Source organism: Alligator sinensis, unplaced genomic scaffold (genome assembly GCF_000455745.1).
Source record: "Alligator sinensis unplaced genomic scaffold, ASM45574v1 scaffold442_1, whole genome shotgun sequence".
Lineage (NCBI taxonomy): Eukaryota > Metazoa > Chordata > Crocodylia > Alligatoridae > Alligator > Alligator sinensis.
In genome coordinates, this window is record NW_005841829.1 from 3,702,983 (window position 1) to 3,724,224 (window position 21,242).

The 21,242-nt window shown below is 43.8% G+C and overlaps 1 protein-coding gene across 1 annotated transcript in view; it reads left to right on the forward strand.

Annotated features, from left to right (window-relative positions):
* Window positions 1-20,506, forward strand: part of ABTB2 (ankyrin repeat and BTB domain containing 2) — a 199,749-nt gene extending 179,243 nt beyond the window's left edge. The window contains exons 8-17 of the mRNA XM_006014664.3: window positions 3,999-4,095; window positions 5,719-5,854; window positions 9,004-9,230; window positions 10,148-10,326; window positions 11,194-11,299; window positions 11,408-11,510; window positions 12,719-12,809; window positions 15,079-15,147; window positions 16,541-16,654; window positions 17,949-20,506. Of these exons, the coding sequence (XP_006014726.1) occupies window positions 3,999-4,095; window positions 5,719-5,854; window positions 9,004-9,230; window positions 10,148-10,326; window positions 11,194-11,299; window positions 11,408-11,510; window positions 12,719-12,809; window positions 15,079-15,147; window positions 16,541-16,654; window positions 17,949-18,146 (1,320 nt within the window). The 3' untranslated portion in view covers window positions 18,147-20,506. The remainder of the gene's footprint in view (window positions 1-3,998; window positions 4,096-5,718; window positions 5,855-9,003; window positions 9,231-10,147; window positions 10,327-11,193; window positions 11,300-11,407; window positions 11,511-12,718; window positions 12,810-15,078; window positions 15,148-16,540; window positions 16,655-17,948) is intronic.
* The last annotated feature ends 736 nt before the right edge of the window (window positions 20,507-21,242 follow it).

The following is a 21,242-nucleotide window of genomic DNA, read 5'->3' on the forward strand; positions in this document are numbered from 1 at the left end:
AATTTGGTTTGGACACTGACAGTGGATTTGGACAAGACTTCTAAAACCAATAAATAGCTGTAAACTGAGAATGCAAATTACCTTCCTCACAGTGGGCTGTGTGGATCTGAAGATCTCTGGAAGGGCTTTGATAATTAAACATGTTACAAATTCTTATTTTTTTCACTTTAATATGAATTTCTTAAGCCAGTTTTTTTGTCTCAAAACTTTCTGAACTGGCCTCTAAGCATGGGGCTGGTGAATATTCTTACCAGAGAAGCGTTTGCAAGTGTATATATATCACTTAGTCAGGATGTTTCTTGAACATGTTAGATTTGAGCCCCTGTCCACTCCTCCCAGGGAACCTGCTCCTGGGAGAGGCAGAGGTCCCTCAGTCCTTATACAGTCCCTTCAAGTTGCATGGTCAGACCCAAAATGACCAATGAGAGTAACTTTCAGTCACTCCTGTGCTCACTGGTCTATCAGGAGCTTCTGGCAAAGCCCTTCACACACTCCTTTCCAGCTGATGTGTTTAAAGAGGCATGCAGAATTGGGGTTTAGGGTTGCTGAATGGAGCCCTGAAATGTAGCCGCTTTCTCTCTCTCTAATTCAGAATAAGTTCAAAGCTGATAACAACAGCTTTTCGGTTGCTAGTGAAGCAGTAATTTCTATTCAGCTCTCAACGAAGATACAACTGCAAGCAAATGTGGGTTGCGTGCATTCATTTTTGATTTACAAATGCATGCAAATACTTATGCAAATTAGATCCCACTCTCATATTCTGGCAAGTTGCCAGCTCACACTTTGGTATTGCAAAGGTTGGGCAACCTTAATTTACACATGAGATGATAAATGTGATTCTCTCAGGAGACACTGCTGAGAATTACATCAACAGGGCCCCTTGGACTGAATCTCCTTCTCTTTTCCCCTGGGTTGTATTATGTTCCCCACAAGAAGAGCTTATTCACTTCAATGTTTTGGTTTTAGTGTTTAAACTTTTCATACTGAAGTCAAAACCTTCTCTTTAATGGTTACTAGTAAAAGGGTCATAGTTCCACTCTCCCTGAACTTGGTGAACCCAATTGAATTACCTTGCCCACTAAAATCCATAGCTAGGCATTTACCAGGTTTATCTCACAACTCGAGAGAGAAATAGACTAATACATGGAAAAAGTCACCACCAGTATTTATGATGAAAAGCTAAATGTGACTTATCAGGCCCAGTCATTGTGTGTCCAATCTGTGCCAATACTGAGCACTGTTACTCTAGCATAATGTGGATATTCCAAAGTGCATAGTATCAAGCAGAATAGAACCCAGATTCTTCTGCTCAGTGGGCAGAGCTCTGTCGGCTGCCAGCAGTACAGACGCTAGGACGTCTATAGCTGGATGGTTCTTATTCTAACCTGTAGAGGAGCGCAGCTTGTCTCAGAAGTTGTTGCGTGTATGCATAGTCAGTTGGGTACCTCTCCTTGGCTGGAAAGACACCTGACGGTGCCTGTTTTGCAGCATTTATAAAAGAAGGATTCCTGCCAGTCTGACCTCGCTCCATTTAATTGTCTGTTTGCACTTGATTAATATATTTTGGTACCTAAGGCAGACAAGGTTCCTTGGGTGAATTTGATATCTTTTATTAGACCAACCCAAATGGTTGGAGAATAGTTATTAAGCAAGCTTTCGGGTTCAAAAACCCTTCATCAGGCTCAGGAAGCTGCAGCAGTTGGTGTGTGCTCTTCCTGGATGGAATGAAAAGTAAAGAAGCCAGGGGCTGGGCTGGGGAGTCAGTTGCCAGGCAGATTGTAATGTATCAAAAATCCAATGTCTACGTTTAGTCCCTGATCTCTAGTATCCAGCAGGTTGATGAAATGGAGCTCTTAGGCTCGTCTCTGGGATGTGTTGCGTAAATTTCCCTTGAGGATCAGGACTGAGAGATTGGAGAGAGAGTGGCCCTCCTGTGAGAAATGTGCCCCCACCGGTAATTGGGTGTTTCTGTCTTTGATGGATTTCCGGTGTGCGTTCATTCTGGTGCGCAGTTGTTGTTTGGTCTCTCCTACATATCTTCCATCAGGGCATTTGGTACATTGGATGAGGTATACTACATTCTTGGAGGTGCAGCTGTAAGATCCTGGGATGCTGATGGCTCTGTTGTGGGGTGTAGTAATAGTGGAGGTGGTGGAGATGTGGGGGCAGGCTTTGCATTTCTTGTCCTGGCACGGTCTGGATCCTTTTGGTGTGTTCTGGGCTTGAGGAAGTTTGCTTCTGGTGATGAGGTTAGCGAGGTTCGGTGCTTGTCTGAAGGCTAGGATGGGTGGCTCTGGGAAGATCTTTTTAAGAATAGGGTCTTTTTCTAATATGGGTTGCAATTTTTGGAGGATTGATCTACCTCTCTGGAGGAGTGTCCTTGTTGGGTGAAAGCCTTTTTAAGATTGGTGAGGTGGCGATCCCGGGTGTTCTCTTCAGTACAGATGCGGTGGTATCTGAGGGCTTGGCTGTATATCACAGCTTTTTTGGTGTGTTTTGGGTGATTGCTGGTTCTGTGCAGATTATGTATGTTGGTCTGTGGGTTTCTTGTATACTGTGGTCTGTATTTTACCCTTCTGGATACTGATCCTTGTGTCTAAAAGGGGGATGTTGGTGTTGGAGTATTCTAAAGAAAGTCGGATGGAGGGATGGTGACTGTTGAATTTCTGGTGGAACTCAATTAGAGATTCCAGGTTCTCACTCCAAATGATGAAGATGTCATCGATATATCGTAAGTACAGCAAGGGTTTGATGGTGCAGTTCTTGAGGAAGTCATCTTCCAGGTGGCTCATAAAAAGGTTGGCATACTGTGGGGCCATTTTAGTGCCCATAGCTGTTCCCATCATCTGGAGGAAGTGTTGATTATTAAAAGTGAAATTGTTGTGTGTGTGAGGATGAAGTGTATAAGCTCAGTGATATCTTTGGGTCTGTATTCTGGGTTGTAATCTTGTTCCTGTAGATATGTAAGGCAGGCATGGATGCCATCCTGGTGTGGGATGTTGGTGTATAGGCTGATAACGTCCATGGTGGCTAGGAGTGTGTTGCTGGGAAAGTGGTCTATGGTACCTAAGGTATTCAAAAGGATATAGTCCCCTCTTTGGCATAGCCCGTTAGCACCAGCTTACTGCCAGAAAATCTGCTAAGTGCTTTCCCTAGGGTGGATAGGAGTGAACTCCCTAGGAAAAGGAAAGATGCAGTTGTGCATGCTCTGAAAGCCAGAAAGGCCCCTTATCCAGAATCCATGGGGTCTGAAGAGTTGGGAGGTACCTGTCTCGGGACTCTGGAGCTAATTCCCTTAGGCAACCTTCTCCAGCATGGAACTAAATGAGATGGACTTTCACTTTTCTCAGGGACTATGGGGCAGTTCTGATGACAGAAGTCTTTGGAGTCTGGAAATCAGATTAGTGAGAATGCGATCATCCCAGCTATAAAATAAATAGACTTTGGTCTCTGGGCTGTCAGTCTGGCACTTGTCAACGCAACTTAATTCACTATCAATAAAGTACAGTTAAGCAATAGGAAGAAATAAATCCCTAAAGCAAAGCTTTCCAAACTTTTCATGTTGGTGACACACTTTTTAGACATGCATCATTTCGCGACACAGTAATTCAGTTCCGGGGGAGGGGCCAAGGGAAGCAGACGCGAGTAAGGGAGCTCCGCGGTGCCCTTCCGCAAAATTTTCTGCATTTCGCGCGACACACCTACACACTGCCGCCGACACACTAATGTGTCGCAGCACACAGTTTGGAAAGCTCTGCCCTAAAGAGATGTTAGCTATTAAGTCTCTAGGTTTTAGTCACACTTAAATGACAAAGGGATGAATATGAGAAATGGGTTTGCCTTATGATAGCTACTTTAGCTATTGCTAAGCTCTCTTTGTGTCCTTTTCTGCTGTGCTATGGACCTAATGGGTTTTCTTTCCAGTACAGAGGCTCTTCTGTTGTGACTTTGTGAATTGCTTTGTTCTGAGGTACTGGTTTCTGCTTTGCCTTTTGCAGCTGCTGTTGGATGCTGGGGCTCATGTTGAGGGCTCTGCTGTTAATAGTGGAGAGGACAACTATGCCGAGACCCCACTTCAACTAGCTTCAGCTGCAGGTGAGTCATATACAACGCTTACACTCTCTCTCTCCTTGCCCCCTCCTCTGTCTGTCTCTTGAGCCCATGGCAGAAGCCTGGATATAGGCCGTCAGGATCTAAACTGTGCACTGGTCTTCAACACAAAAAGTGGAGATTTTGGGTGGGTGCGGGACTCAATAGCTCATGGGGTGGCATAATAAAGGACAGCATATTTTCATGCCTAAATAACATGTGGGCATTCAGCCCGGGTTAGCAGGGACCACGAGCTGTTACCATATGGAAGGAGCTGATGAATTTTTGGCTACTGGACAAATGACCACATATGCAGCTGGCACCAATTCTCACCTCCTGGCATTGGCCTCAACAGGGAAGCCAAGGAAAAGGACTGAGATACCCTCTAATCTTTTAAAGGATTCACATAGTATTGTCATGAATCTTAACACAGCCACTTATCTTGGGTATGTTTCACCGACTCTAGATTCCCACTGCTGAAAAAAAAATAGGGATAGACCTAGCATTTATATTGATATTAATATATTTAAATTTTATATTAATAATTTATATTGGTATTAAGTTATGCCCGAATAAAATATCCCAGCAAAACTGTTTACAGCTGTTTCATTCAGGAGCATCCAGTCATAATAGAAGAACCAAAACAGTTGATGTGCAAGTCCTCTCTTTCTCTCTCAAAGCAGTTTTTCCCTCAGTTATATGAAGAAATTTCTTTTATCTTATTTGTTGTCAAAAGAATAGAATTCTGAAGATATTACCCATCCAGGTGCCATGCCACAGCTTTGTCTCAACTACAAGCAAGCTTATATTAGTTTCAGTATCATCATCATCATCACTTTCCACCACATATATTCTAACATTTGAGTTTTCTTTCTCCCTTTTGTGTCATAATTGGTGTATGGTAGAGCCTAACTACCATGGTGTGGATTCTCTGGCCTGCTCCACTTCTTTTGTGCCACCCCAGGGGTATAAACATGTAGTCTCCACGCAATACGTTGTAGCTGGCTCCCCACCACCATTCTCTCCAACCTCTGCTGAATGGGGCAGACAAAGGACATGGCCCATCAGTGCATATTGCTCCAGCTGTATTTGGCTACAAGATGATTCCTGGGCTGAGGGCAGCCACAAGGCTGCCTTTTGGCCATTCCTTTTAGCTGTACTCAGCAGGAGATAAACTCAGCTGAGAATCTGGCCCTATTGAAACCAGATGCATGTACATCTGCCAGTAACTAGTCTGATTTCAGGGTGATATATATAGTACATTAGGGAAATTTGATGGTTTTTAAAGTTTCAGTATGTACCAGTTATTTATATATACAGAATGGGAGAGGAGACATGCCTCCTCAACTCCTGGGTTCTCTTCTCAAATCTATGTCTACCTAGTTGTGTGGCACTGAACAGCTTCTTTCTGTATTAGTTTCTACCATGTGCAAGTGGGGATCTTTTACCTATCTCTTGGGGGTGCTGTGAAGTCGAATGAATGTTTATGGAATACTTTAAGATCCTCAGCAGGAGTTTGCTACAGGAGTATCCAACATGAACAGGTTGACAGCATTTATATATTAGGCTTTTTAAAGAATTCTCCTCAAATGGAATTATCATCACTGTTTTTCTTGATTCCTTCCCTAGGGAACTATGAACTGGTCAGTTTGTTACTGAGCAGGGGTGCAGATCCCCTCTTGAGTATGCTGGAAGTCAATGGGATGTCCTCATCACTTCATGAAGACATGAACTGCTTTAGCCACTCGGCTGCCCATGGGCACAGGTAAACCTCTGTCCATGCTCAGCCTTGATTAAAAAACCTTATGTGTGATGCATTTTAAATATGTTTACTGTAAAAGTTCACTGAAGATGTGGTTGTTTTGTTTTTACTGGAGAACAGTGCTGTTAAGCTACTCCCACCATACCAAATCTGTAGCATAGCTTTGCAACAGTTCTCTGACCAAAAATCCCAATCTGCTCTGGTCTAGGAAATGGTGTTAGCACCTTTCTGGCAAGAGCCACCTTTGAAATGCAATGGAGTGTCCTGGCACTGCTCTGATTCTAGTGTGCATGGTCCCTTCCTTTGTTTTTGAAGGGGTACAATACAAAGTATCTGAAAGACTGATCCTGCCTCAGGCAGTGTTGGACTAGATGACCTCTTGCAGTACCTTCCAGACCCACTTCTCTATGATTTCTATAATCCTTATGGTAAAATGACTGGGATTTGTGCCTTCTATGTGGTCCTTTTGCATTTGTAGAATTAGGGCCAGATTCTACTAGGCACCTAGCTGAATTTAGGCATCTAAGTGTGATCCTCCTATTCCACCCTGAAAAACACTAACACGCCTGCTTTTATAACGCACAATTATTTTCATCTTAAGACTGAGGGCCCTGTTACACCTTACACTGTGAGCCGCACAAATGTTGATCAGTTTTAGTATTAGCTCAAGTCTGGAGCAGTCAGATGTTCAGGCCAGCAGGGGCCTGGAGGACTGAAAAGTAAGAATCCCTCCCTCCTCCCATGCCAGGCTTCCCTCCTGCTCCCCCATCCCTGGGGCTTCTCCCCTCCTGCCCCACCCCACTTAACTTGTGGCTGCCCTCACTGTCTGTCCCAGGGGAGCAGGCAGGGAAGGGTTAATCTGCCTGCCTGGCCATCATCGCCATTACCCTGCTGCTGCTGCTCTTCCCCTGGCTGAGCCCTACCTGCTACCCTGAGACAACCAGCATGGGCAGCCATAAGTACACAAGTAAGCAAGGGGTGCAGGGAGCAGTGAGTGGGGATCTAGGGTTCTGGGGAGGGGTGGGGTGGGGTGGGGGCAGTGGGTCTGATCCGGCAGGAGAAAGGGGGAGCAGGCAGAGTGTTTACATTAAGGTGTAGCCTAGAGCATTGGTTCCCAACCTTTTTAGACTGTGGACCGGCAAACTGCAGACCAGCATACTGCAGACTGGAAGTAACCAGTATACTGTGGACTGGCAGCCAACCTTTTTTTATACTCAGTATAAAAAAAGGGTTGGTTGTCGGTCCGCAGTATGCCGGTCACTTCCACCACATAACATATATGAGTATAAAAAACTTCCACCACGTATGCCGAATATAAAGAAAGGGTTGGTTGCCAGTCTGCAGTATGCCAGTCACTTCTGGACTTCCGGTCTGGCAGCCAACCCACCTGTGGACTGGCAGCCAACCCTTTGCGGCCTGGTATCAGGCAGCAGCCCCGGGGTTGGGAACCTCTGGCCTACAGTGGCTACATCTTACTGTAACACAGGCTGAATACAGGGATCAGAGATGATCCAGCCCTGGAGTGGCAGATCTTTGAGCCACCAAAGGAGTGCTTAAAACCAGTTTCAGGTGTTAATGTGCGGGCAGTCCACAGGTTAAGAATTCCAGGAGTCACCCAAAATTACTGTGTAACAAGGCCCTGAGTCACCAAGAATCAAAGAGCAGCAGAGAGACCCATCCACCTTCACTGTTTTTCAGGGCCCTGAGCAGGGTCAAATAGGGGCACGTGACACCACTTAAATCCACTTTGCCTACCAGGTGGAATAGGATCTGCCTCTTCTATTTTAGCCACAAAAGTCAGCAAATAAGATTTTTCTGCTTGTTTGCACTGCAGAGCCAGCACAGCTAAGCTTAGAGTGAGCTGGGTTTTGCTCTGGGTCATGCATCAATGGAATTGCTAATTAAGTTGGAACTGCAGGGCAAACTTCTGAGGAGAGCAGGTCAGATGGATGTGTCTCGAGGCAGGATTGAATCACAAGGGGGCTTCAAAGGTAACCATCAGCCTGGGGAACTTCTATTGCCTGTGATGTTTTGTAAGTCAGTGAAAAGCCAGTTTGGCATTTCCATCCCAGACTGAGCTTGGAGGGTTGTTACTTAGAAATAACATCTTATTGCTTGTAAACTGATCTGCAAGCCCTTTCAGCCTTGTCTCCATTAGGGAAATTAGCATTGGTTTAACCACACCAATGTAGTTACAACAGTTCAAACCCCTAATGTAGATGGGCTGCAGCGATGGCCAGTGAAGCTTACACCCACGCAGCACAACACTGGTTACTTACGAAATTAAGTCACCCTGCATCAACCCTGCTTTACATTGGTGCCATATGTCTGCATTAGGCCTTAGCACCAAGGTAAGGCCTAACGTACCTCCGGAGGTACACATTCTCCTGCCCGATCAGGTACATTAGACCTCCCCCCAGAGCAAATTGTGTTAATACAAACATTACCCAAGAGACAGCAGATATGGAACTTCACAGTGCTCTTCTCTACTGAGAAGCACTGCACTTGTCAATTTGTTTTGGGACTGGTTTTTATCCCCTTCTTTCTGCAGTATCATCTGACTGTGCAAACAGAAAAGTTAAATGGCCCATTTCTGGATATTTGTGAGACAGGGTAATCCTAAGGCATGAAATTAAGCAGGATCTATTCAGGCAGAAAAAGTCAAACTTTGTTGTCTATGCACAGAGAGCACCAGCTAGTGGCAGGTCAGTGCAGGACCTGACTGTTGGCACGATGACCTGGGATAACACATCTCTGTCCTCCCTTGCTCCTCATGTCTATAGGGAGGTATTCCAAAGAGGATCCTGGTGGATGCTGTAAAGCCTAGCGCTGTTGTTGGGAGTGGGGGGGACTCAAATACCATAAGTCTCACACTATTTAATGGCACAAAGCCATATTCATGGCTTAGGTTTTCTGACAGAGGAACTGGACACAAACCAGTATGTTAGTGTTTGAAGACCCAGTCATTAGAGACACCAGATCTGAGAGAGAACCAAATCTCTCTCTCAGGGAAAAGGGAGAGTTTGTTTCTGGAAATAAATGACTTACTAAGCCTTTTTTTTTTTTTTTTTTTTGGAGCCCAGATCGCCATGCCTCAGCCTGGCTTGTTAGTTGTTTGTTAAGGGTCAATACTACTGCTTCTTTCTGTGCAGAAATGTGCTCCGCAAACTCCTGACCCAGCCCCAGCAACTGAAGGGAGATGTGCTCTCGCTGGAAGAAATTTTGGCGGAGGGCGTGGAAAGTGACACCTCCAGTCAAGGCAGCTCCAATGAGGGGCAGGTCAGACTCTGTAAGACCAGGATGAAGGCCCTGCAGGAGGCCATGTATTACAGTGCCGAACACGGCTACGTCGACATCACCATGGAGCTCAGGGCACTCGGTAAGGCAAGTTCTTTACCACAGGTTCAAAGAACCCCAAAGGTTAAGGAAGCCTAATAGCTTGTCTCACAGCCAGTACAGAGACCACGTATTAATTGGAAGACTGGTACCACCAGTTTCGGAGCTGCCACAAGTTTTAGGTTCAAAATAGCCTAATTTAAATAGAAAACCTCTTATTGGTCACTGACAGCCACGTTTTCACAAAAGCTCACTGATCTAGCAGGTCCCAGTTCCTGGCTGTCCATCTGGAGTTGCCAGGGGCCCAAGGATCAGAGCTGCCGAGCTTTCTGTTTGAAGTCCAGCGGTGTGCAGGGTGTCCAGACACTCTGAAAAATCTGGCTCTGTTTGAAATGCCCCAGGTCAGGCTTTTAAAGATGGACCCAATCAAAGTCAATTGCACCCATTCCTCTGCCTTTAAGGTAGGAGAGTGATGACTTTGAAATGTGTTTTTTTAGCTTATCCGAACAAAAGAACTGTCTTACTGAATTAAAGGTCTTGCAGTGACGTTATTATATAGGATTGGCTCTTGAATATGCTGTAATGATACAGTTAAGTTTCAGAAGTTACTTTGATTTGATATTGTTGCTCTGAAAGCGGATAAAAACAAGGCATAAAAAGAATGGTAAAAAATACAGTTGAATTGATAAGAACCAGGAATTCCCAAGGTTTAATCTTCAGTTCTACACCGATTCTCTCTGTGGCCTTGGGTATTTCAAGACACTACTTTTTTTTTTTTTTAACTGTGTTTCCCCATCTTTAGAAATGTATCTGCCAGCCATGTGTATTATAGAGCTAAACTGGTTGCAGTATGTAAAAGGTGCAGCTGATAATGACTACCATTAGGGAAGGAAATATCCACTCGCAGATCTTTCAGCACTTAAATTACACTCTCTGTTTGGTGTTTGTGTTCGGCTACAGGAATCCCATGGAAGCTCCATGTATGGATTGAATCATTACGGACGACCTTTTACCAGTCTCGCTATTCAGTTGTGCAGACCCTCTTACGGGAGTTTGTCACTATTAAGGAAGAAGACTATAATGAAGAGTTGGTTAACGAAGGGCTGCAGCTCATGTTTGATATCCTCAAAACCAGCAAGGTAATCATTTTTCTTTTCTGAATATGAAGTTCAAATCATTGGAGCCAAGAGTTTTGCAATTATTCTACTACTGTTTGCACAACCAGAACCAATGTAAATCTCTGTGAGAGCCCCTATGAATTATGGATGTAAAGAGAGCCCCGGCTGTGTTTACCCAAGCTTCTATAATACTGAATGACCACGGATCAAGACAACAGGGATTATATATACATGCTTCCTCTATAGCAAAGGCACTCATTTGAATGGAAATGGCAATCATGCTTTAAACCCCAATTTAGTGATTGGCTTTTAGGATTAAGTGGGTTCACTGTAAAGGAAAGGATTACCTGAAAATGCTGAGGAACACGGGCTCTTATCTACTACCTTAGAATTTTATAAATACTATTGTTGTTCAGTAACAGAGTGTCCTTCGGTTCCTTCTTTTAATGAAAAATTGGACTGCTGTTGCTCCTGTTGAAATCAACGGGTGCATGGCCAGGCCTATATCACTGCACTGAGCAGCTAAAATTTAATTCAAGTTTGAGCTTCAAAAGTCCAAGAAACAAACAGATGTGCTAGGAATTGTGTTTCCAGATGGTTAAATAGAGACTGTTGGCTTGATTGTACTGGAGTTAGGAGCGCTTGCTGGGTAAGGAGTGAAGGATCAAGTGATTAAATCTTTCTCCGTGGCAGATGTTTGCTAGAAACTGCTGCTGAGGTCAGTCAGTCAGGGTGAAATTCACCTTGTGCTTAGGTTCCCTTTTAGACAAAACATTCTCTACAACTAGTAAGGGCATCAAGGAAAGATTGTCTCATGCTGCAAGCAGCAATCCCGTGGGATCTGCTTATCCTGAAGCACGAATGGTATGTATTTTGTCTTCCTTGCAGAACGATTCGATCAACCAGCAGCTTGCCACCATCTTTGTCCACTGCTATGGGAGTGGTCCTATCCCCAGCATTCCTGAAATCCGAAAGACACTGCCGGCACGGTTAGGTGAGATGATCATGACCTGTTTTTAGATTTTGTCCCTGGTGGTTTTTCTTTTTGACATCACACACTTTTTCTAATTCTTACCCCATCCCCCTCCTCTTTTTCCAACAGATCCTCACTTTCTAAACAATAAGGAAATGTCTGATGTAACGTTTCTAGTGGAAGGAAAACTGTTTTATGCACATAAAGTTCTACTGGTTACTGCTTCCAACAGGTAAGAGTCATTCTCCATGAACTATATGTACTCCCTGCAGCTGTGTTGCTCACAGATAAGTATGGATGGGTAACGGAGGGACCTGTCCTGTAGTCCCTTACTCACATGACCAGGCCTTAATCACCAGTAGCTGCAAGTGGGGCTGCCAGGATGAGTAGGGACTAACTTTGTGGATTAGGGTTTGCATGTTCAAGACACAAGATTCTTAGTACCAGATTCTTTGCAGCATTAGAGATTTTTCTCCCCAGCCCCAGTGCGGATTAGAGCAACCTGAGGAAGTGCAACTGGCTGGCAACTTTCACCGAAGAACTGCCAGTTAGTTAAGCACTGCTGGATGGCTGTGGTGAGAATGCTATGAGCATGGAGCTAGCATCAGTGCTATGCTCCTCCTCGGAGCTCCCTAGAAAATTTCAAAGGAATCGCAGCCAGAATGTGGCCCCTTTGCTGCAGTGCAAAGAGGAATAACAAATCTGTCCCCTTAGTACTCCATGCCTAGATTTTTACAAAATATTCTCCAATGTCCAATCGTTTTGTAAGTGAGTTGCTTTGATATACACTGGTGTAGTGTACAGGATCAAGGGGCCTGATTCACCTCCTGCTTACTCGTTTTCAATAAGTCTAAATGCCATTGATTTTAAGTGGTGCTTCAGCAGTTTTAAACTGGAATAATACAGGCAAGGGTCAGACTGTGGCTTTCTAAGATTGAGCTGTCATAAATGTCCTCATGAGCTCTCTGGGGGAATACCTTTCTGTCTCGCAACCTCCTGGAGATCTGCCACTTTGGATTAATCGATTTTGCGCCACACGCAAGCTGACATGCACTGTGCTGTGCCGCGTGCAGTTGTATAAGTGGTGAAATGCATGTCAGAGCACAGAAAATGGCAGCGGTGCACTTTTGAACTAAAGCACCTCCAAGGTGCTTTAGTTCAAAAGCACACCGCTGCCATTTTCTGTGTACTGACGCACGTTTCACCACTTATGTGACTACTGGCATTGCAGCGCTGGGCGCTTTTCAAAGTGCAGCACTTGCACATGTAAAAAAGCCCTCAGATGTTGGAAATGCATTCATTGTTTTGAAAATATAAGGATAAATCAGATGGTTTTAATTCATATCCGTTTTTGCTTTACCTCCTGACAGCTGATCTAAACCACAGGGATGTGGAGCAATAAAAATGTATTAAAACAAATGTTTGCCTCCATTCTCTCAGGTTTAAGACCCTGATGACCAATAAAACAGAACAAGACATCCAAGGCAGTAAGACAGTGGAAATTAGTGATATGAAGTATAATATTTTCAAGGTATGTAGATTATAAACACCCTTTTTATTATTACTTTTCATCTCCTGCGGTGTTTACTGTCAAGTTAAGAATGTCAGTGTTCTAGCCAGAGATAAATGCTAATTACAGAGAAGGGTCTGATTCAAACATCTCTGCATATTCTGATCTGCATCCAAACTTTTCAGCTTGGACCTAGCTCTGAAAAGAGCGCAATTGGATTGCTTTTATGCAGCTGATCTCCTCCACAGAGGAAGACAAACAAGGTCTTGTACTGAATGGAGTTTTGTAGTTCTGGAGGTTCCCAGGCGCAATTTTCATGCTGTGTTAAGCAAAAAAATAAGCCTGGTTAGAGCCGGAGAACTGCCAGGCTTCATATTAATTCAAATCAGACGATCAGAAATTTGTGAAGCTCCCTTTAAAGACTTAAAGTTGAGAATTCCACTTTTACTTCTGTTGACATTTCCATATTTAAGTGACCTAAGGGAGATTCATTCATGATGAAAAGAGGGTAGGTATATATATATTTTTTTAAAAGCAGGTCAGTGAAATCCAATAGTTAGGAGTTGTTCCAGCTTTCCAGATCTGCATTTCAGATTAAGAAGAAATGTGCAGAATAGGGAATATTTGAAAGCACGAAACAGCTAGTGAAATGGTTCTACAGACTTTCAAAGTGTTTAGGACTCATCTTGGCGCGCGCTCAGAATGCTTCTATGCATTATGGTCATCAGCAGAGTATCTGTGCATCCAATGGGAGTAATTTGATCACTTAAAATGTCTCTCCTCCTTTATCAGAACTGGGTTTCCTGTGTTTTGAATTCCTATTGAATAGCAATTTTAGTGTCTGCATCTAAACTCTGCAACTTAGGTCTGTCACTGAAGAAAATAAGTGTAATAAGTCTCTGTAACCAAGGAAAAACAAGGTCTTTTTTCAGAGAAGTTTTATAGTTCTTGGATGTGATTTTCATGCTGTGGTGCCTGCAGGAAACCCGGGCGGGGGGCGCAAAGACAGGAGTTTTCCTCTCGGGAAGGGAGCAGTAGATTGAAACAAATACAGTGAAACGTATAAACGTATAAACAGTGACTACTCAAGGGAGAGAGACTCAAATTCTAAACAAAATAGACTTTTCTAGTAAAGGGGGGGTGCAGAATTGTGGCCACTAACTTGGGGTGATTTGGGGGGCTGATAAAATTGTTATTTTCACTGCATTTAAGAATGGCAGCATAGCTAACTAGTTACAGCACTGGACCTGTAGTCTTATTCCTGGCTCTGACACTGCCCTACTGAAGGATCTTGGTCAAGTCACTTTGCCTCTCTGAGCCTCAGGCTAATGAGAAGCAGTGAATTAAAAACTAGGTATCAATAGAAAAAACAGTACTTGGCGCACTGGGATCCCTCATATCTTTACAGCATCTAGGAGTGTTTCCCAAGCTGGAGTGTGCAGCCAATTCCTAGACGGTACACAAGAACTAGGAAAGGGGAATTATAAATAGATGGAAAGGAAGAGAAAGGAAGAATAGCTCTTAACTCTCTGATTGCTAGGGAGGTTACAGTGTAGTTGTAGTGGGAAAATGTTAATTTCTTTTACAGCCGTTTCACACAGTTATAAAGGTGTGCACAGCCCCAACCAAATTTGGGAACCACTGACTTAGAATAATGGGACTCCAAACACAATCTCCATTGAAGTGAAAAAAAATTAGCTACCTTTTTATGGGGAAGGAAAACGGTTTGAGGGGACAATGGTTTGATTCTGTGATGAGCAGTAGGGAGGGGTGCATGGCAGGAAGAGAGAGATGGGGTAACCTTATCTATCTGTTCTCAGCCATATGAATCCTTTTCCTTCCCAGCTCCTGGGGTTACCTGCTGGTGTGGGAAAGGAAACCATCAACATGCGACAGGCTTAGCGTGGCGCACATATACTCAGCTTGCCTGCAGACACTTTCACTGGCTCAGCTGACGGGTTGCTCTTTGTGTGGCCAGCCTGCAAGGCTTTACAAAAAACAGGACCCACGCAGTGTTTTAAACAGGGACATTCATGTTGCTCAGAGACACATGGTGAACCTTTGGCCTAAACTCCTTGACACAGCCCTTTCAAAGCCAGAGAAAGAAAACAGCGTTGGAAAGCAGCACACTTGGAGTGTTAGAAAATGCCAGAGCTGTTGCCAAGAGCCAGGGTGCCATGGGAAGTAGAAGCAAGGATTTCTGTTTGCTCAGCAAGGGGAGCATGGGTATTCAAAATCCTCTGTGTCCTGAGTGACAACAGCTTCATGCCTGGCCTTCTTCCTGTTTCAGATGCTGATGCAGTATTTATATTATGGAGGAACAGAATCCATGGAAATTCCCACAGCTGATATCTTAGAGGTGAGAATGTTTGCTTCCACTTTCTGCCAAATGCATTGGGGCACGACAAGGTTTGGAAGGGAAAATCCAGCAGGAACATATGAGCCCTTAGTGTAAGAAGCACACAAAGTCAATGTTGCTTGACAAGAAATTGCTACGAGATAAGAGCAGCTACTGATATTTTTTACACAGGTTCTCACTGATACAAAAACCAGTATGAAGTGGCTGCTTTAAGCCCACAGACAACTGTGTTAAAAATCTCCAGTGAGCTCTCCACCATCCATCATTTTTCTTTAGGAATCAAAAGCATATTAACCTTTCATGATTTTTTATGGTTTTCAAAAAGTTCTTTCATTTGGGTTAGGAAAATCAATCATAAGCATTACTTCTAAAGACTAAAGGGATACTCAGCACCTGTACGGTTCCCCAGCAAGCAATTAGTCTTCAAGGTGCTGTCAGGTTTATCGGCTGGGGTTGGGCCCCCCCCCTCCACCCGCCAAATCATCCTGTGGTTGTGAGAGCTGAGGGGAATTTAGCTCATATGAACACAGACAGAAGCTTGGTCTATGAACCCCTCCTGCTCTTAGAAAACAGGCCTCTTGGAATGTGTAACAGAACACAGGACATGAGGGAGAGATTTCCCTCTGGCATCCATATATTTTAAGCAAACTCAAGTGTTCAGACATAGAACAGATGCAGTTGCCGTGCTCTGCCAGTGAGGCTCAGTGCTGACACTTAAGATGATACAGAGACAGCGACAGGCCATGGATACGAGACGGACTGCTACCATAGTACCACTTCCAGCACTGCTTCTGTGAAGTACAGCACAACTGCACTTAGGCTGCCTACATATTATACACAAACCATCAAATAGCAACATCATTTAATCAGTCATCACTTGGGCTGCATTAAAAACCAGCAGCCTAGCACAAAGACTCCATAGTGTGTCACCTAAATCATCCCAGCCAAGAGGAAGATGAAATCAGGTGACAGACTGTGGAGTAAGTGTCTCTCTCTTGTCTGATGCTTCAGGAGGAGCACAAACTCAAGAACAGAGGGAGGCTTTGCTTCCTTCAGTCAGTGCTGTATCTGTTGATCTCACAGGAAGGCCTAACCCAGCGGTTCCCAATGTGTGGTACGCGTACCACCAGTGGTACGCAGACAACCTGTCGGTGGTACGAGTTAACAGATTTATTACAATTACTTTATATGACAAAAATCTGCTAGTGGTACTTAAGGGTGAACTGGAAAAATTGCTGGTGGTACCTTAAGGCTGTATCATTTTTAATTGGTGGTGTGCAAGCTGTCAGTTTGGGAACCGCTGAAAAAGAAGTAGTTATAAGATGCTGTGAGGAAGAGGTCATTGGTTTCCTTTTGCCTTTTCCCTTGAGTAGCTTCTTTCTTGTCCCAATAGCTGTTGTCAGCTGCCAGCCTGTTTCAACTGGATGGCCTCCAAAGACACTGCGAGATCCTGTGCGCCCAGACCATCAGTATGGATAACTCTGTTAACATCTATAAATATGCAAAGGTAAGGCCAGGCTATGTTTAAGCTACACTGACACTCATGGGAACTGAAATACTTCACCTGTTTTCTGCAGTCTGCTGTTGTGGGCATTAGACTTGGAAGAAGATGCACTAGGGACATAAGACATGCTGGGTGGGCCAACTCTACACTAAATTTGCCAACATGGTGAGATTCTGTATCAGGTTCCTATTTACAGAAGTTCAGGTGGTTCTAGTTTGAAAAAGACAATAAACTGTGATCCGTTGAGTTCATATTTAAAATAACAGATCTAACCTGCATTACCAGTAATATGGAAAAACAATCCAGCATTCTTGGAAGCCAGCAGATTAGACTGATAAGGGAAAAGTCCCTGAAACTTACAGCAGAACGAACTTTTAAACACTCAATGTTGTTTTTCTTCCCACTTGTTTCCCTTCTGCATTATATGCAATGATACTGGGCTGATTTGTTCCATTCTGCTTTTTGTATTCCCTCTAGCCAAAAGTAAACAATTAAAAGGAAGGAAGACAGTGGTAGTGGTGGGACTTTAGGTCATTTTTCATAAAGATATTTCTATTGCTATTAAAGTTCCCTGAACTTTTGTGGGTCTTTGTTTCTTAATGTTGGCATCACATTCATTCCCTGGGTTAGAGCAGGCTCAGTTACAGCGATGCTGGCAGAGAGGCAACAAGATAAGTTATTACTGGGACAATAAAAGAAGATTCTTCAGGAGCTGTAGAGCCAAAAGGAGCAACGTGACATATTCACAGGCATTTGATTAGAGTAAATTTTGCCCACTTTATTCACCCCCTTCTTCCAAGACTAAACCTCATATCATATGCAGTGTATTCCCATGGCCACTAATGCTATGTACCATCTGGCAAGTCTCATTGTTTTAACATGATGCAAAGCATGGATTCCACTTGCACAACAAAATGGGTACCTTGGACATTTCGCCAACCAGCTGCTCTTCTCCTTTAAGGATTGCTGGACTGTGGCTCCACTAACAGCAGGAGATCAAAGGGTTAGAAATGAAAAGGTACTTTAACCCCTGACAGGTATCATATTAGGATGAGCTCCTCTTTCCGCTCACAGACACAGATGCTCATACAGAGCAGGGAAAGGGGTCACCAGCATAGACACCTTCTCCATCACCATTTATCAGCAACAATGTTAAAGCATGTCTTCCCTAGCTGTACAGACAGGTCCCATTCAATGAAACAGTCAAGGAAATGACCCTGTAAGTAGCAATGGCAGAAGTTTGCTTGAATCTGCAGGACTTGGGGAGAAAGCTGATGAATCCTGTTGTGTGTTACAGATTCACAGTGCACCTGAACTGGCCTTGTTTTGTGAAGGCTTCTTCCTCAAACACATGAGCTCTCTGCTGGACCAGGACTCATTTAAACAGCTCATCTATGGCAGAAACAGCAAGGTGCAGGGGCTGGACCCTCTCCGGGACCTCCAGGCAGCACTGGCCAGCCGACTGCATTCCATTTACATCACCTCCAGAGTGTGAGACAAGCAACCAGTGGCAGAAGCACCAGGTCAAACTGCACTGGCATGGGACCTTATGCAGCTGGGGCTTCCCTGTCTACCTTATGGAGCCAGCAGCATGTGCTGAAAGTCCCTTACAAGCAGATCCCCCAAGGGCAGCAATTTTCCCTGGGGAGCGTGTGTGTTAGGATGCTGTAACTATTCTAACTGAGAAGGAAGGGAAGTGGCTTTTCTCTGTGCTGCCCAGCATCAGAGCAACACTGGTACGGTGTGCACAGAAAATAGAGGTGGCAACTGAAGAACCTGGCCCGAAGAGTAGATCCATGTTGCCATTTTAACAAGCACAATGCAAAAGCTTCTTGGGCAATGGAGAACTTGGAAGTGTCATAACTAGGCCTAACACTGGGAGTGTTTCTAACATGCTAATCTAAGCTCATCTATTTGCGCACCACAAATGCCAGCTTACTGATACATGTACATTTGTTATACTTGTAAAAGGCTACATATATGGAGTCCTTTAATCCCATGGACCACTACTCATTCAGGTCACTGGACTGGACCTATACAAAGACTGGTGCACACAGACTACTTAGTTATAGAAATCAACACCAGCTTTATATATGGCAAAAAAACCCTCTATCATAATATTCCCAGAGATGTTTGCACCTTAAGACGCATTCACTTTGTAAACCCCCAAGCTGAGTAGAGGTGAGAGAGACTAATATAGAACACTAAAATTACTCACTTATGGTAGCACCTAATGTGGAAAACCTAGCCAGGTTTCATTCTGTTTTAGCTGTGTTCAGCCAGCCCTTGCCAATAGGCATTATGATTTTGATCCGGTTTGACAGGAGAACCTGCCCCTACCCTGTAACAGTTTGCTAGAATGTCTTCTATTGCTACATAAACCCACCTTTTAAAAACAGCCTGTGAATGTCACCTGTGAGATTGAGGACTGATGCCATGAAAGGAAATGTTTGTCTTTTTTTAATGCTGTACCAGGTGGTATAATAAAATGTATTGCAGCATTAAGAGGCCTAGTCCAATAATATGGGTTATACTTAGACATTAGACCCCTTGCTTAGAGCTCCTGGATGCTTTGTTCTCTCTTTCTGGTGGTAGAAAAACATGTCCACTCAGTAGTTCTGAGTTCTTATCCCAGCCCTGACTTTTAACTTATGGCCTTAAGCGAGTCATGACCATGCTTCCATATCCCCACCTGCAGAATGGGGTTATTTCTTCCCCTCACATTACAGAGAGGACCATTTTTAGTGCACAGTGCCTGAACATGCTAACTTTTAGCTTTGCCCTCTACTTATAGGAAACATTTGGGCTACAGGACTTAAAGCTAGATGTCTCAACCCAAATGCCTAAAATGTACCCTATTTCCCTTGGCACAAATGAGAAGATTATTTTAGAACAGGCTCATTCTGAGCCTTTGTTTATCTGAATAATGGGGAGATACACATAAGAGACAGAGTGTTTTTGCAATTCAAAGTGTATTGTAAAGTTGCAGAAGGGATGCAGGTTGGAGGTGTAGGGATTTTTTGCAAGCAGACTTGGAAGCAAAGTTTGAGGAAGGCAAGTGATTTCTACTTATCCTAGTATAACCATTATCTTAAAAAACAACAACAAAAAACAACAAAAACCCAAAAGAAAGAAAACACTACACACAAACCCTTCAAACATTCCTTGCTGGTCTGTGTTGGCACATACTGAAAGCATTGGCTGAAATGCTTCCATTCATTACAGCCTGCAGGGGGGAAGGAAAAGCTTCCAATGTAGAGTCAGTGTTTCTTGGAAATTTGAACACTGAAATCCTAGATCCAGTGATGGGCAGCAGCTCAGCTTGGCCCCAGCCTCAGCTGAAAAGCAGAATCATGGAGGAGGGGAAAGGAAGGGCAGACTGCAGCATGTCTAGCTAATCAGTCAAAACCTGAGAACCCCACCTCCTTCCCCAAGGATTTCAAATCTCAGGCAGACTGCATGTGACAACAAAGGGCTTTGGTTAGTTAAGGATCAGTGATCTGATTGATGGACAAACTATTAATCAGAATTCGCCTGTAAGCACACTCTAGTTTTCTGTTTTAATATGTGTTTTCTGTTTTTACTTGCATACACATGCTTTGAAAAAGCACCAGCTTCAATAACCCTATTTATTCTCTGAAAGCCATAGAGGTGGTTCAAGAATTATCACTGGCCTGCTTGGAAAATACTGCAAAAGGATGTATCCTGGAAAATATTTTCAAAGAGCTGCTCCAGCTCTCTGTACAAAAGCATAGGTTCTGTTTTGTTGCTGTAATATTGCCTGCTCTTTTAACTGTACATTAATGTTGTCATTTATGTAAATGTACCAGGATTTTATTAACAACATAAACTTTAACAGTTATGGCTTGTGTATTTATACAGCTGTTTTAGTAGGGGGTAATTCTATGCAGGGTTAGGTGCGTCTGAAGGAATATGCATGCATATTATGCATGCCTGAATGTTTGTAGAGGAAAAACAGTATTTAACACTGACTTTTTACCATGGGGTAAAGTGGTATTGTGGAATCAGTACACTTAAAATCTTAAAACAGCCCTAGTTCTGAATGACTGCCTTGTTCACACCAGCAGTTTGAGTGTGTTACCATAAATTGATAAATTTAGATTGTGCCCCGTCACAGCATTAAAGAAGGGATAGTCTCAAGGTCAGTCCAATCCTTGACCTGTCCTCCTGACTCACTTGCCATGCCTTAGTTGGAATTGAATAGTCATTCCTAGGTGGCAGGCTGCCCATTTAATCACCTGATGCCAATGGTGTAATACATGGCTCCAAACCATCCCAACACCATGTCCCATTCCTCACAGATGGCATCCAAAGATGACGTCCAACTCCCCCACCCCCGTTGCTGGGCCACACACAGCCTCCAGCCCACAACTGGCCTCAGGTGTCCTCAGCTGTACCCTGGCCTTTATGACCCCAAGTATGCAAGCAAAATACATCAGCTAGGCATCTCAGAGATTTCTTAGAACCATTGGGAAACAACTCGTTTGATCTTGAGCTTCTAGCTGCAGCCAAAGTCCAAGACTTCAGATAAAAGAACATCCACCTGCCCCTAAAGTAATAAATATAAGGG